This window comes from Cydia strobilella, chromosome 6, assembly GCF_947568885.1.
Source record: "Cydia strobilella chromosome 6, ilCydStro3.1, whole genome shotgun sequence".
NCBI lineage: Eukaryota > Metazoa > Arthropoda > Insecta > Lepidoptera > Tortricidae > Cydia > Cydia strobilella.
In genome coordinates this window covers 4678099-4695198 of record NC_086046.1, presented here as the reverse complement: position 1 = coordinate 4695198, position 17100 = coordinate 4678099, and the positions used below count along the sequence as shown (strand labels likewise).

Below are 17100 nucleotides of genomic sequence, written 5' to 3'. Positions count from 1 at the left end.
GTTATTCTCTCTATCGCTCTTCCATAATCGTGCGATAGAGAGAATAACGAAATTTCGATTTTTATTTATTTTACCTCCGAATTTTTACCGAATATAACCATGGCCGACAATCCATCACGTCCTGATATTTGCACCTAGTAATTTCGTTTTCAGAGACCATGATTCAGTCTGCGTGTGCCCTGCTGTTGTCTGCCCATTTGGCGATGGCACTATTTTATCATGAGCTATCTGCGGTTGATCTGAAGGATGATATAATAAACAGTGCTTATGGATTCAGCTTGGGATATCAAAGGGATGATGCGAGACTAGGTTAGTTGTAATCAAACTTATTAGTAACTATTATTAACTGAGTGTAACACAAATTCTTCTGCCGTGATTAAAAGCAAACTCAAATGGGTACACGTGGGGGCGGTAAATACGGGGTGGTATTGGTGTCCTAAAAAAGTACAATCAACGATAGAAGCCTGTAAGGGCAATACGGCTAAAAATGTGGCTAGTCTTTAAAATGGAGTATGTTTACATATTGATTAGTGTTTACTGCGAGATCATGTACATTTGCTAATTGCTATAATTTGCGTTTAATAGCAAATGTATGAAATCGCAGTAATCGCACTAAACACTAATCAATGCTTAAACAGGCGGCCTAGCCAAGGTGACGATCGCTTGCGCTTTGCTATCGAATAGCTTTGTGTATCTTTATCACTCTTCCATATTAGTGTGACAGTGACAGTTGCGTTTCGTTCGCTAGGTAGCGTTAGCTATTGGCATGTTGTCTACGGGGCCAGTTTCTTATACTTTACTCTTTGGGGGCTAGGCCCCAGAATGAAGGTTCGAATGGCCCGATACATTTATCCCTCGGCTACACTTACCCGTCCGTTACCCGTTACTTGTCCCTACCAAAAATGTTTGTTTGTTTGTTTTACAGTTATCGGCGCACCACTCTATAATACAGACGGAAAAGTGTATCATTGCCCTGTAAAGGACGTCAAGAATAAGAAATGCAATGATCCCGTGCACATTGACTTTAAAACAATATCGAACAGAAGTGAGTATTTAATGTGGCATTATTCTTGTTCAATCACTGTTATTATTATAACACAATCCTCTATTATTATTTTTATTTTGTCTGTCTCCATTGAGTGCGCAGATATACGAACCTAGGCGCTGCTATACAATCGAAGATACGCTCTAATTTTAAAACGACCTTCTAAAATAACGTGAAACTTGGCTTAAACATTCAAGTGACATATACCTACGTGTCTGGTACCTACTCGTTTTAATTGCTAGAAATTGTAACACAAAGAAATTAAAGCTAGGTAGGAAGGTATACAAAACGTATGTATGACTGTAGGTTAAAGTGCCTTATATTTTTTACTATCTGTCGTTATTACTATTTTGCTAAAATTTAATTTGCTTTTCAGCTGTGAATCCAGATCAGCATTTCTATCTGGGTGCCTCAATAGCTGCAAAGAAAAATGGTTTTGTGGTATGTTTTGCATTCCAGGACGCAAGGTTCACAATAACGCACACGATAGGCGTAGCGTTGAAAGGGTTAAGGAGTCCAGCTTTTTGATTTTTTAATTTTAATTGCCTCTATCTTTCCAGGTATGTGCACCGCTAAGAACCGCATATTTTGGTAATATCGATCTACATACAAAAACTAGCGCTGCGTTCGGCGCCTGCTTCATTTACGATAATATAGAAAAAACTTCAAAAATGTGGTCTCTCAACTCCAATATAAGTAGTAAGTTAAACATTATATTGCTAGTGGTTCTCTGAGCTCATAACAAAAAAGGTATAGTAGCAAAGTTCACGTCAGCAACCTCCAATTGTTTTCCTAAAGCTGCGTCTTTAATATCATGTCATGATACCGTTTGCTAGTGATTATTTCAGTATATTGTTTATGTAACAATTACGTGTTTATATATTTAGTTTAAATATAAGTTATATACGTTTAATTTTAATAATACCCGCTTTGCCCAACCACTACCTGTTTTTCCCAAAGCACCAAGTCTGGGCAAAGCAGGTTTTAGCAGACCCTTTGCTTTTCTTCTATTGTATGAAAATTTTAAGCGGAAACTTAAAAAACGATATTTTAAATTGAATTTCGATAAATTTCCTAACTAATGACTGCATATTCGCTACCTTAATACAACAAAATCGTAGATTTTTTGACGGTTGTTGTTAGCTGACCCGCGTTAGGCCCGCTTACCCTACAGAAGTAAAAAAGTAGATATTGCTGACTTGAAACTGCTCAACAAATTTCATAGGAACCGATTGAGGAATGCCAACTGTAAAGAAGAAAAGCCGAACATATGAAAGAATTTTCGCTAAATACCCCTCGAGCGGCAAAATGCCTCGAAATTGACAAATAAGGCGGTCGCCATTTTTAATATTGAAAACTTGCCGCATAGAGGCAGCGCGCCGCGCGCAAATTTAAAAATATTGCTTTGCCGCTCGAGGGGATGGTACTTGTATGAACTTTGCATTATATTTGCTTCTCGTTTATTGCTGGTTGTAGGTAACAGCCACTTTGTAATAGTTGGGATCAGCTCCACTGGTACTTCACCAGGTCGCACCAACCGACCGAATATAAAACCTCAGGGCGCCTTTACCGGGTTGTAATACTTTTGATGTAATTATTATTTATTTTATTATTTTTTATTCATTACATTTCACAGCATAACAGTGATCCAAAGCACTGTGAAACCAATAGACATTTCATACACATAGTACACAAATCAAAATTAACATATAACGTATGAATAGAGTCAGAAGTTCTGGTAAAACTGTCAATGCGTCTTGCTACAATGTATCTTGCTACAGTTTCAGCTGTATGGGTAGAAGGAGGCGGTGGCTGGAGCACATTAGTGGATGACAATGATAGAGTCATAATATCCCAACTGTTTGAGAATAAGGCTGCGTTGTGCAGCCAAATGACAAAAGCAGAGAATTACTCGGAATGTTTTAAACCTCAAGAATTAAGCCTAGCGACGATATACGGTAAGTCGGTTTTACTACAAACAGAAGACCCATCGCAATCACGAAAATGAATTGCACCAGATATAAATAAAATGTATCTCATGGTTAAACATGGTGATACGTGCTTTATATACCTACAAATACATACTATTTTGTTACGCCAAAAGAATAGTTGATACCTCTCTATATATACAAGGATAACTGACCTCGTGATAATGATTTTTGACAACTCTTATACACGTACATTTTAATTTACTTACAGGTCAAGCTATGTCATTTGGAAATTATTTTGTTGAAAATAAAACATGCTACGCTTTTAGCGTAAACTCTATTGGCATGGAGAAAGGCTACGTAAGTATTGTATACAGTGCGTAAATCCAATACGGGCAATAAATTAAACCAGATGTAGAATTTATCCGTATAATTATAATTTAAGAAGTGTTTTTAAGTTACACTTAATTATGACCCCGTAATTATTATTTTTAAATTTACCGAGCAGCAATGCACTGCAAACATTGAGCCACAAAGATGACATGACATTACGAGATACAAGTTTTTTAATAGTAACTGCCAACAAGCGTTGACGGTTACTTTAAAAAGCTCGTATCCGGTAACTTGTGTGCTGTATTTGTATTACATTGGGGACCGAAAAATTTTCATTGTATTTCTAAGCAAAATCTATATCAATATACTTCTTAGGTCCTATGCTAACCACGATTTAAATATTCGCCCGTATTGAATTTACACACTCTATACTATATGATGATTGATGACAAGCTACCGTGTGATGGCCGGCTTTAGAATAGCGCCAACCCTCACATAGGATAAGGGTGTCGTACGAGGCGACTAAGTCCACAAACGAAGCATAAAGCTGTCTAGTCACATGGGAGATGTACTGCAATCCATCTAGAAGAAGGATACTCCAAAATTAAAACCCGGAATGGAGTTACCGTAAGGCGCGAGTAGGGTCCAACCTGAAATAAGCGGCAGATTCCTGCAGCCGACCTGCTTCCACACGTATTGGCTCGTCTTTCCTGTGGGTTAAGACAGTGAAGCCGAGAGGGTAATGCAGGTACTGGGCATCCCTGCGTTTTTTAATTCCGTTCCAGGCGGTGTAATATCCCGGGATTTGATAAATTGATAATATTTTAAACTAGCTTTTGCCCGCGACTTCGTCTGCGCGGACTTAATAACAACAGCTAAAGCAAGCATAGCGCCTGGAAAATTTTTCATAGCAATTATTCAATTTGAGCATATTTTGCACATAAATTAGCAGAGACTTAATTAATTATCTCAATTCCACCCCGCTTTTTACTTTCTTAAGGGATAATTTTCGGGATAAAAACTATCCTATGTCCTTCTCAGGGACTCAACCTATCTCTATGCCAAATTTCATCTAAATCGATTCGGCTTAAGCGTCGGAGCGGTTTAAGCGTGAAGAGGGAACACACAGACAGACAGACAGACAGACTTTCGCATTTATAATATTAGTATGGATTAAAAATATTATAATTTTCGTGTTGTGCATTTTATGTAAATAATTGTTATCATAATACTTCAAGCTCCGTTAATACATGTTTCAAAGTAATATATACCTATACCTATGTTTTTGTATATTGGATTGGTTTTTATTCCTATTTTGAGCGATTTTTTTATATATTTCAGATTGATTTCTTCACCAACAATCCTCTATATGCTTTTGCTCCAGGATCAGACTGGTCTGTACTTATATTTTATATGTTCTGATTAAGAATAATTTAGAAACAACTTAGAAACAATAGGTAATAACCAATTACCGAAGCATCGCGCCTCCCCAAGGCGTGTAAGCAAAAATCCCACGCTACTTAACTGGTAAGCTTTGGTAGTATTCCAAAAGTTCGCAAGTTCGAATTCAGACCAAAGCGGTGGATTTTTCCATTTCCCCTTAATTTTAAATGTTTATAGTATCGTTTGCAGACGTATATATATGCTTAATAAAAATGAAAATTTACTACAAATGTTCCTCTTGTCCCTGTATTTCTTAACCTAACTTCATATTTTCAAACAGCTCTCGCAGACTGAACGACAAGACTGACAGCATCGGTACCATGTTCGGAGCGGCTCTCTGCAGCGCCGATGTCACTCGCGATGGTCTCGCCGACCTGCTGGTTGGTGCGCCGGCGCAGCACCGCCCCGCCGACTACGACAACGGCGCGACGCACATTTATTCTAAATCGGTCAGTGTTTTAGAGTGAGAGAGATAGAGACTGAGAGCGTAGGTAGAATTATCGGCGCGACGCTCGGCAGCGCCGATGTCACTCGCAACAGTCGCGACGGTCTCAGAGACCTGCTCGTCGGCGCGGCGCTCTGTAGAGCCAATGTCACTCGGGACGGTCTCGTCGACCTATTCGTCGGCGCGCCGGCGCAGCAACACTGGACCACACACTAGCGTCTTTTGAGTGTAGGCGTAAGCGCCATCCAATATTATTTGGAGCAGCGGTAATAATAGCGTAAGCGCCAACCGCTATAAGGTACCTTTACCCGTGGGAAGTCACATATCTTTACTGTAATAGATGGATACAGTCTAAGGAAAAAACGTGCCTCGAAAATCAAGAAAATTTAATTCTCGTTCAGAGGGCGCTACTAGCTTTGGCCAACTGTCGTATAGATGGCGTTGACGGTTTCGTTTGTTATTTAACAATTTTAACGCATATCAGTGAAAGAACATGGGTCAAAATCATAAAAATAATTAATGCAAATAAAAAAAAATATCCATATTTAAATACATTTTATCGTATTTTTATAAATCTTCATTTTTAGTTTTAAAGTGTGTCGACAGATGGCAGTGAATTTACTGGGGTTACAAAATTTACTATGACAGTACCGCTCTAGTATAAGTTACTCTATGCTATTTCATATCGAGTGAATCTCTAATTCATTTCTCGAATCAGTCGAATCGCGCTGGTAGAGTTGACTAGACGCCGACGCTAGTGTGGTGTTTCTCTAAGAATGTCTTTGTTTGTTTACACAACGGTGGCAAATAAATGTACGGAACGTTCGATGGTAAGCGGATTGCGTAGCCTTTGGACGCTTTATTATCATCATCTATCAGCTCTAATAGGTATGTTCATTTCTACCTAAGAATGATTTGCCAAAGACGGTCTTCCGCAACGACCGGTCGTGCGCTGACCTCATCCGATGGATTCCTACAATCGGGACGGGTCCTCACAGCCGGGACTGCAGTGCCGTTAATCAATATTATCAGTCGATTTTTAATTTGTTGTCAATCTTTTTTATCGTTACTTTGGTAAATAGATAGTTCCCTGTTCCGTTGTTAAGTACATAATAATCGAAATTTCACCGTATTTCCTAGAAATCTGAACCTCCTTGTTCCGAAATCTTGTCCTAGAAAACGAATGGTATTTATGTAACTCAGCGGAAAATTACATAAGTTTCTTGTCCCAAATTGAGATTTCATATTCATATTTATTTATTGCAACCAAAGATAGATATAACTCCGTAATAGATGGATACAGTCTAAGGGAAAAACGTGCCTCAAAAATCAAGAAAATTTGAATCTTGATCAGATGGCGCCACTACCTTTGGCCTACTCTCGGATAGATGGCGTTGACGGTTTCTTTTGTTATTTAACAATTTTAACGCATATCAGTGAAAGAACATGGGTCAAAATCATATAAAAATAATTAATGCATGCAAATCTAACGAAAATAAATAAGTAGAAAACAACATTAAAATCTGCCCATCAATCATCGATTACATTTTTGTTTTGGTTTCAGATTAATCCCTTCGATAATGAAACTTTCGAGATGGATTTGATAATAACAATATGGGGGGTGAAGAGCGGCTCACGGTTCGGTACGACTTTGTCCACTAACGATGTCAACGGCGACTCTTATCCTGGTAATGAATTGTCTCCTTCTCCTTTTCTTTGTACACTATACACACATACATACATTTGTACACATAACATTAATAATGAGATAGCGGCACTTATGCAAATGACTAGTAAGTCCACAACCACATAGCTGGCAGAAGAATTTCATGCCCGGGGACGAAGTTGGAAAAGCAGCACGCTGGTGTCTCAAGTCTCGCCCGATGTAGGTACATTATATGTTAGAAAGTAGTGCTCTGTACAGCGATCTACAAAATTGCATGGACACGTTTCGTTCGCTCGCTTTCAACTCTCCCGCAAATCGCCAGTGTAATTTAATTTTTAATAGGTTCATAAGATAGACGACGACACGAACTTAATGGCACCAAAAACATCTTTCAGAAATAATTGTCAGCGCGCCATTCGAGAAGTCAGGAGGCGTGTTATACATTATATGCGGCTATGCCATACATGAGACTATTAAAAAGAAACGAACAGACACGATATCAGTGTTAGAACTGGCTAGGACACAGAGAATTGAGAAGAGCAAGTCCTTTGGGTTCAGCCTGCAGCCGGTCGCTGATTATAACGACAATGGGAGCGATGGTACGTACCTACTTCAAAACCAGGTGCGGTCTTCTGTTTTTAAATTTTGTTAAGGTTTGGATATGGAAATGATATGAACGCTGGCGCTCATTGGTGTGCACTAAAACTACCCCCGAGTCGTGTATAATTTGGCATCTCACTCTCACTTGATGAGATTGAAAGAGGCGATAAATGAATGATTGCTTCAACTTATAATTAAGTACTAGTGCATTTTTGCTGCATAGAGGGCTAACCATGATATCGGCTAGGAACGTAGAATAGCAGTGCAAGAATTAAAACTAAAAATGAATAAAAACTGTTAGATTAAGGCATGAATTTGGTTACTTAGATCTAAAAATAAATTACTTTACTTGTTGATTTATATTGTTTTTACGCAGAACTTGCAGTTGGTGCCCCGGAGGAATCGATCGTTACAATGTATAGGGGAATACGGGCCATCGCAGTGAATGTTACCTCTGAATTTACAGACTATGCCGTAAGTATATATTTTAAAGACCATTTTGGACCCAATACTACACGCAAATCGAACTGTTGTGGGACAGTATTTTCTAAAAGCGTCAATATCATCAACCATTTTAGTTGACGACGAACATGACGCCGAGCCGAGTTCTGCTCGGTCCCAATATCTACTCCCAGTAATTAGGCACTAATACCTATGAACCGACCATCGCGATGCCTCGGTGGATCTTATGCCTTTGCTATAAATCTTACCACTTTTTAGTTACAAAGTGCACAATGATTGTTTTGAGCATTTTTGACCCACATTTCTTGAGCCATAGCCGAAGAGGAGTCCGTTTATATAATAATTTTACGTTCGATTTATTTTTCACGACCATAAAGTTAAGTACAATATCTACCTACCCTAGGTTGTCTAATTTATTAATGTTTCAACATACGTTATATTTTCTTGATCGGTGTAAACGTCATATGATTTTTAAATGTTTCAGACAAAGACAAACACCGAATTTGGCTTTGCTTCGTGTGTCACCATTGAGAAGCCTAAAGAACCCAAGGAAATTACAATGAGTAAGTTTATTTATGCGAATCTGAGACAATTTAAATTTCGAGACAACTTTTATTCAACTATAGATATATATAAGTAGTATAGGTACCTACTTATTATTAAATTTTTGCTTCAGTTTGGCTAGAAATTACATATTTTCCCTAATTCCTAGAGGCCGATTGTGTCGCATAACTTCAAAATCGGGTAAATCCATTCGACCCTCTCAGCAACTATCTACCCTTTTACGTTTTCTTAATACTAATATTGCATAATCTGACAGATGGATTTACCCGAGTTTGAAGTTAAGCGACTCAATTCAAACACATTTTGAAGTCAAAATGATAGCATAAGGAATAAGGATGTAATTTTGTTATCATTCGCCCGCACCTACCGTATACGGTGCACAAGTACAGTCGGTATCAGATACATCGGAGCGGCCGATGTGTTGAAAAATATCTGAACACGCATACTAGCGCCTTGACCATAGCCTCCAGGCCCAGCCATACAAATGAAAAATCCAAAATTTGCCACTGAAATTTGAACCTATAGTTAGGAAATAGAGTTGATTTTGCGTTGCTGGAAAATTAAACGAAACAAAGCAAAAGCGACTCTGTTCCAATTGTATTTAAATTTCATCGAACTGAAGAGGTACTATAAGTAGGACCTCGGGCCTTAGGAGGATAGAGGGGTGTTTAGATATTTGTGAGCACCTTCGCCGCTCTGGAGACCGTACGAGCGAAATGCACGCGCGAATGATAACGAAATGACATCATTTAGATATCACTTTGACATCGAAAAGTAAATTCGAATTGGGCTTTATATCATACCAATAGTATTCTATTTACAGGGTTATTGGTTAAGAATGTGTTGACTGGCGATAAGGCTACGTTTAAAAGCAACGAAAAGGACACATACCAGATAATTTTAACAGAAAAGCCTACATATATTAATGGGACTCTGCGCCGATATTGTCGGGACTATCTTATTGTGAGTAAATTGCATGCATGCTATTATTAAATTCCTTTTTTGTACATTACGGATGGAAAATAGAAATATACTGAGACGGTTAAAATTACTAATGGAACAATGAACGATTAATTTATTTTTTTCTGCACGACGTCGGTATTATTACATTTCTTGAAGCTAAGGGAAGAATTGAAAAATACATGGCTTCGGGCAAAATGGCTCGCAACCCGTCGAAAAAGCGGTTCGATCGCTTTAACCAACTGATTACACGCCTTTATAAGGCGCATATCATATACATATATATTAGTTTGGATTGCAGGTAACATACAGTTTGAACCAATTGCAAACTTCGTTGCATTGAAATTTTTACCGAGGAAAATTCAACGTTGAAAAATAATAGTATCATAAATTTAGCATTTAGCTCCATCTAGCGAAATATCAAAAAAGTTTTACTAGAGGAAATTCACCATGAATTTGCCCAGTGAAACACGACGGACGTGTTAATATTATTCACGTCGCCTAGATGGCGTATGGCCTCTATATTTATTTATTTATTCTAGACGAGCTGTTTCTCCTGTAAGGTCAACACAACAGTATCTTTGATGGAGGACATTGAAACTGTGAAAGGTATGCCTAAATTATGAGTTATTTACTAAATAATATGGAATACTGATAGAGAGACAGATAGCGTTTCGTACGAACGTTGTTGTCTTGGCTAGGCTCACAGAACAGTTCAGCAACACAATCACTTAGGTAGCGGTCATGAAGGCGAAATGAGTCATCTTGGCCTGCCAGACGCCAGCTTGCGTAATATTGGTCTTCCAACATTCCAGAGTTCAAAAACACTTGGGTTACAATAAGCCCACAGAGTAGCTTAACTAAAGAGACGCAACCGCATTGTAACTGCGACGGAGTGCCCTGTGAGCCTGAATACTCTGTGGAACTGCTGTGGTCTGGAAAAAGTGGCAGGTACGTTCATTTAGACTTCCTTTCCACCGAGGCGGAGATGAGCTGAGATGAAAGGAGACGTGTGGGAAATAGTGGGAATCAACCAATAGCATTGATTGTAATCCAGCGGAGCGGAGAAGAGTACATCTCCCTCATCTCCGCTCATCTGGGGGATGTTACGTCCACGTCATAATAAAAAATATTATTCATACTTATCTAGGAAGATTTTTTTGCATTCTGAGCGCGACTTCTCGCGACTGCATTAGGCGCTCTTTTCGTTTTAAAGGTTTAGTCTCTAACCCTAATATAATCCTTTTTTGGCAGTGGGGTAGTCGGTTATGTTAGAATACTACTGGCCATTCAAATAAAAATAATGTATGAACTAAGAAAACATTTTCAGCATGGAGACTGTATAAAGGAGCCAAATCTCTATGTATGAAAAGTGTCCATGAAAAAACAGTAATTAGGCGGCGCCACCATACACCGAAATACTACCAAAAACAACCTACGTAATTTGGTCGGGTTATTTGTTGCCTTATATGGTTCATATTATACTCATGTCCCAGAGCCTAACTAGCGCCACCGGAGAGATTTGGAACTATTATTTAAAGCTAAAAGCGGTCACATTCTGCCATAAGAGATTGGCATCCTTTCTATACCATCCATAATTTTCAGGCTTGTATTTATAAACAAAAGTGCATGTGTCCATAATAAATAATATTCAACAAAGAAAAACACTAGAAACTTGCCCCGTGATCCTCCAGGTGCAAAAGTGTTTATCACGCTCGCCGCGTTACCGCTAACTCTAGCATAGGAACGATAAAAAACGCTCAAGAATAAGAGAGAATAGGAAGAGGTGGTATTGCAAATGATTTTCGCTCAATCTGTTACCTTGTCAAATTTCAGAACTCATCAATACATCGTCGGTTCATCTGACATGGAGACAATGACGATCTTAGTGAGCAACAACGGCACGGTGGGATGCGGTGCGTGCGCGATTGTGGGCGTGAGCGGTACGCTCGTGCCCACCCTGCCGTGCGCCAAGGAGATGGGAGCGTATAAGTGTGAATTGCCGGCGCCTTTTCGCACTGAAACCAATGTAAGTAACCATTTGATATTTAAGTCTGGTATTAATGTAAGCAGGCACGGATTTAGAGACCTACGACCCCCTTCTCCACCCAAAACCATTGCTAGGTTGCCTTGCCTAGGCCCGTGCCTTGTGGGCCTAGGCGGAAATCTGGTCCTGAATGTAAGTCATCAATAGTCATCATTGACCGACCGTGTACGTCTCCGTTTCAACTTGGGCAAAAATGGTTTTTTTGGTAATTTTTTGTGAACACATTCGATAATTGTACCGATTTTTATAACGACTCAATTTGTAACATATAGGTCACTGTAGTGAGCAGTAAGGTATTTATCACTGCAGTGTTGTTTTAGGTGCCAACTTCTATCGATAGTGTCACGTACTCACGTAAGGTGCAGGCATTAAACAAAAAAACAGAATAGGTAACTTAAACAATATAGCAATAAATGACTTACATAAATATACCTTACATGTTCTGTATTAATCTATTGCAGAAAACTATAGACGTTCAGCTGCAGACAAACACCTTGAGTATCGAAGAGAAGGGACTTACAATCGACGTGGAAGTGCGCAAGGAATGTAATAAACCGGACGCGGTGCATTCCTTCCTTACGCTGAACTACGATTTTGAAAATGTGCTTGAAAATGTTGTTGTTCACGGGTGAGTGTAGAAATATTCAAAGCAAAACGGGGTGACTTTGTTACACAATAATATAGCAAAGGATTGTTGAATTTTATTCGTTGGTTTGTTGTAAAAAAAATCTAAAAAATGCGAAATATACCTAGTAAAGCTATATAGCTATTTTTGTTGTTTTTAAAGGTATCTTCATTATGAGAAAAATTAGCAAATGTTTGTTGATTAATATTTGTTCGTTTCTAGTAAAATAATAAGGTAAAGTAAACACACACTCTAACCGAAATTTTCTTTCTGGCTTTGCCTGATTTTATTGTTACATTTCATTGCCGAAGATCCACTCCAAATATTTTTTCCCACGTGGCCTTCTTGATATTTTTTTTAATCAAACATATTGTCATTTTAAGTCCTTATATAATTTAATCAAAATACTTTATAAAATAAAACTATGAAAACGGATTATATCGCGTGGTCAACGGGTGACACCCGTCACCCGTTGACCACGAACGCTGTAAAGAGTTCGAAACGTCGGGATGTATTATAAATTCAATATACGCGATATAATCCGTTTTCATAGTTTTATTTCATGAGTAACTATCGCGGTAACCGAAGACAATATTATACTTTATAAAATATTTTTAAATAATGTGCGATATATTTTATTCCAGGTCTACTATAAATCGAGTCATATCCGACGCAGAATTAAAGGATTCGAAGGAAGATAAGTTGTCATTGGAACAAACCTATACTGTTAGTTCAACTATTTAACTGTTATTTTTATTTTCTAGTAGCTGCTGCCCGCGACTTCGACTGGGTAAAATTAGTATTTCCATAGTAGATTACACCCCCTTTTTACCCCCTTAAGGGATTATTTCCGGGATGAAAATTATCGTTTGTTCTTTCCTGGGGCTCAAAATATCTCAATAAAAATCATCGAATCGGTTCAGCGGTTTAAGCCTGAAAAGGTAACAGACAGACAGGCAGAGACACAGAGTTACTTTCGCATTTACAACCTTAGTAGAGATTTCTAACTATTTAAATATCGAAGTTATTGATAATATATATAAAAAGTAAATAAATAAAATAAATATATATAAAATATCCATTTCGCCTTCGTTGCTAATCACTCTAATCAGTCACAAACTATGGATTAATTTTTGGCTCATGGAATAAATATTTTTAAAAATATACGAGATATTCTCATGAAATATGTGCTCGCAACCGTCAGTTTAAAAACATTTTTTATTTTAAATAAATTTTCGAGTTTGTTTTAATTTCCAGATTTATAATAATCAGTCATTTCAATGGAAAAAAGTATTCCTGACGATAGATGAAATGAACAACACGTACATAGAGAAATCTACGGTAAGACATTATTTATCCTTCTGACGACCGGGTTTCAATATTTGCCAGCTTAAATTGAACTCTGTTAAGTTGACAAAAAGTCAAAATATAATTGGGGCCTATGTCCTACGTGTAGGACGCGGGTCGTCAGGAGGTTAAAATGAACTGCAGTAGTTTATATAGCTTGTTTTTAGGGTTGCGTCTAAAGAGTCTGAAACCCTATTACCAAACCTCTTTATCACTGTTGCAATTAATTGGAAATTAGGGTTGACAAAAATACGTAACCTAAATTCGCCCTTAGTAATAACTTCGCAATTCATTTGCGTACATTTTCAACATTTAGGATGTGGAATATAATTTAAGTATAATTTTCATAATAAAAAAATGATAAGGCGAAGTTAAGGACGGGTGGCAAATGTAGGTTATATTAGATTGCTTTTTTACTTTTAAAGTTTTTAAACTATTTTTACGCAGCTATTTTGTTGTGGATTCAATGGATGGATGGATTCTTGGTAGAAATATTATTCTACTTCGGCGAATTTTGAAATTAGGGTTCGCTACTGTCGATACTTTTGCCAACCTTGGTTTTTAATGAATTGCAACATTGAGGTTTGCCTACACACTAAGTTTATGTGACGCGTCCATCCAATACGACTTGATTCTTCTTGCCTTTAGATCTCCTTGCTTTACCACTGCGTCTCTTCTATCGCTTACACCTTCTGCTGCTAAATGTACATGTCTCTTTCCCACAGGTAAGGGTTGGCCAACCAAACAAATGTTCAGTGGAACTGACAAACTTTTGGAAATGTTCAATCCCTTTGGCGCCGAACTCTACGACAGCAATAATTGTGTCTGCAACTATTGTCAAAAATAAGCTAGGTATAAGCAGCTTAGTTGTGTAAACAGAGAAATTATTTAAATTAATTCTAATTTAATCAAAAAGGTCAATGAGGAAAAAAACATCTATAAGGAAAGACCATCTACAAGCTCTTTCGTCGCTTTTAAAACTGCTTTATTTATTATAATTAATTTTGTTCTTCCGAAATGTTTTTTTTAAGAAATAAGCACATGTTTTGTCTTTCTAGCGATTTTCCTAAAGAAAGGTACTACAATAATAACATCAAAACTAAAGTTGCAAATACTACCAGACAAAACCAAGGATAAATCGTAAGTGAGGCGATATATTAGGTATCACATATCTGTTAAATGTTTTTTGATTGTTTTTTTTTTATAAAAGAGAGAAAATGATATTGATGTTATGTCTACTTTTGTCTACTTTTAGGATATCTACAGTAATAACGTTGGAAGAAAAGCCGAAGGGCCCGATAGGAACTATTTTGATCGCTATAGGCGTGGGCTTGCTTCTGCTGCTCATCATAGGAGTTATACTTTACAAGGTAAGTCACCAATATTAAAACACAACAAAATAACACAACAGAAATACGACTTCAAAACACCATGCATTGCTGGTCCAACAAGTAAATATTGACGTATAATACCGTCGTTACTTATCGACCCAGAAATGGACAGGAAATTTTCACTTAACTAACTTAGCGGTTTCACTCACGTATTTTTAGTCACTCGCGCGACATGTCAGGTCTCCATTTTCAAGCACTAACAGTAAGTAAGTAAGTAAATTAGTTAAGTTAATATGTCTCACGATAGTTTAAATAGGAAATTTTCAGTGTCAGATGTTGTCAGCCGGGTGCAATATGCTTCAGGTGTGCCGATATTATCGTGTGTGATAGTTTTACTTTCTAAGCAACTGGATTTTCCGCCATTTGGTTATATTTATGTATAGTCTAACCTCCTATTGGGAAATGGTTAAATTTATTTATTTGCTTTTCAGTTGAACTTCTTTAAAAGGAAAACGAAAGAAGAGTTGGAGGTGTTGAAAAATGAAATGAGAAGACAAAGTATGGTGAGTGGCTTGTATTCAGTGACGTATTATTTTAAAATAGGTTTATTATATGTCCAACCAAATTGTGTTTTGGTACGGATGTAGAGGTTTTAAAAACATACATTTTTCGAGTATTTAAATAATTTTATACTTAACTTTCTTTGTAATCCTGCTGTATTTATGATGTAAAAATGTTTGATGTATTTACAAAATTCGTATTAACATTTTGCATTTTGACATTTTGCTGTGGACTCCATGCGCCCAGCAGCACTGTGGTTGACACATTGAGATATAGGTGAAGACTGTCAATGTGTCACTAATGCGTTAAAAAACTATCGAATTAATGTGTATTTTATTTTATGTGTGTTTTAGTATAGTGTTTAAGTCTAGTCTATAAGTGTCAAATTAATATGTATGAGTCATTATGCTACTCGAAATAAACGAATTTAAATTTAATTTAATTTAATTAAGATTTATTATTAGTTATTTATTCAAAGTTTCAAGATTTTATTAGTCACACGTGTATCCAATATTACCCGTAATCGAATTAGTACTTAATGATGTAAATAGTTTTATGAATATATGATTGTTTATTATTGCAGCGGAGCGGTACATCATCTGATAATCGAACTCAACCGGCCATTGATCCAGCAGTAACAGTCCCAGACCCAGATCATGACTTCGATATGGTAGGTACCTGTTTACTTTATTCATGTACACATACTTTTCTTGAAGGGTTGAAGGTTGTATCGCTCCGGAAATAGGTTCCCCAGGCGACAGTTCATTCCACAGTTTAGCTGTGCGAGGCAGGAAGTTCCTAAAAACGCACAGTTGAGGACTGCCAACCATCTAAGTGGTGAAGATGGAAATGTTGTCGCGTAGAGCGATGGCGGATACACTACACTTTTTGTTTCAATTTGGAAATTTTATGTTATTTCTACTCAGAATTACAACTTTTTTGAAATCCCTCTAACAAGCCTCTTTCAATCCTAATAGGAAAACAAGGTAGTACAATATCATACAAATGTTACTGTTTGGTTATTCTTCTTTCCCATCTGACATTAATTCTATCATCAACCTTTTTAATTTTCAGGTGGACTTGATCGTGGACGAAACTCCGCTGGCAAAGTCCTTGTCCTCCGAACAGCTGAACTCTTTAGCAGCAAATCCGGACTCGGTGAAGTTGGAAGACTGTCCGAAAAAACCGGATTTCGATGACAGACCTCAAGTCCTAAAGGTTGACTGGTAGAGAATGCCGTGTATTAAGTCCGCCTTTTGTCACTGTATATTTTTACTGTGCAATAAAGTTTAAAATAAAAAAATAGATGGGTTCACGCATGTGTAATAAATATAGACGTCTTTCTTATGATTTGTATGTAAAACTACCCAACTAATAGTCTAGTAGATACGGTACAGTCACCTGCAATAATATGTTAAGTACAGTCGCCATCAAATATATCGGAGCGCCCGAGGTGATCAAAATATCTGAACACCCACTCTAACGCGTTGACAATAGAGGCGTGTTCAGATATTTGTGAGCGCCTTGGCCGCTCCGATATATCTGATGGCGACTGTACCTACACAACGAAGGCCGCAAAAATATTTGGCACGATCTTATTTGTAGAGAAATAGAGCGTATCACATATTTTTGCGGCCTTCAAAGAGTAACATATTATTGCAGGTGATGGTACTACAACCTATGGTCCAAAAAATTCAATGCGTAAATACGAGTAGATGTAATTGCCAATGTTCTGTTTGGTGT

General features: G+C 37.5%; 1 protein-coding gene across 2 annotated transcripts; it reads left to right on the top strand.

Moving 5' to 3' along the window:
• The first annotated feature begins 157 nt into the window (after positions 1 to 157).
• On the top strand, positions 158 to 16602 carry LOC134742532 (integrin alpha-D-like). 2 transcript variants are annotated; one of them, XM_063675746.1, is made up of 25 exons: positions 158 to 309; positions 926 to 1045; positions 1422 to 1486; positions 1606 to 1744; positions 2827 to 3003; positions 3245 to 3333; positions 4648 to 4700; positions 5030 to 5198; positions 6759 to 6882; positions 7256 to 7459; positions 7837 to 7934; positions 8407 to 8485; positions 9310 to 9449; positions 9989 to 10055; positions 10262 to 10397; positions 11283 to 11475; positions 11955 to 12121; positions 12763 to 12844; positions 13376 to 13459; positions 14191 to 14317; positions 14524 to 14605; positions 14721 to 14835; positions 15288 to 15359; positions 15941 to 16027; positions 16432 to 16602. In XM_063675746.1, the coding sequence occupies exons 1-25, from the start codon at positions 159 to 161 to the stop codon at positions 16585 to 16587; spliced, it is 2976 nt and encodes a 991-aa protein (XP_063531816.1). In that variant the 5' UTR covers position 158; the 3' UTR covers positions 16588 to 16602. The 2 variants fall into 2 exon arrangements, with proteins under 2 accessions (XP_063531816.1, XP_063531818.1); XM_063675748.1 differs by lacking the exons at positions 8407 to 8485; positions 9310 to 9449.
• Positions 16603 to 17100: the final 498 nt, after the last annotated feature.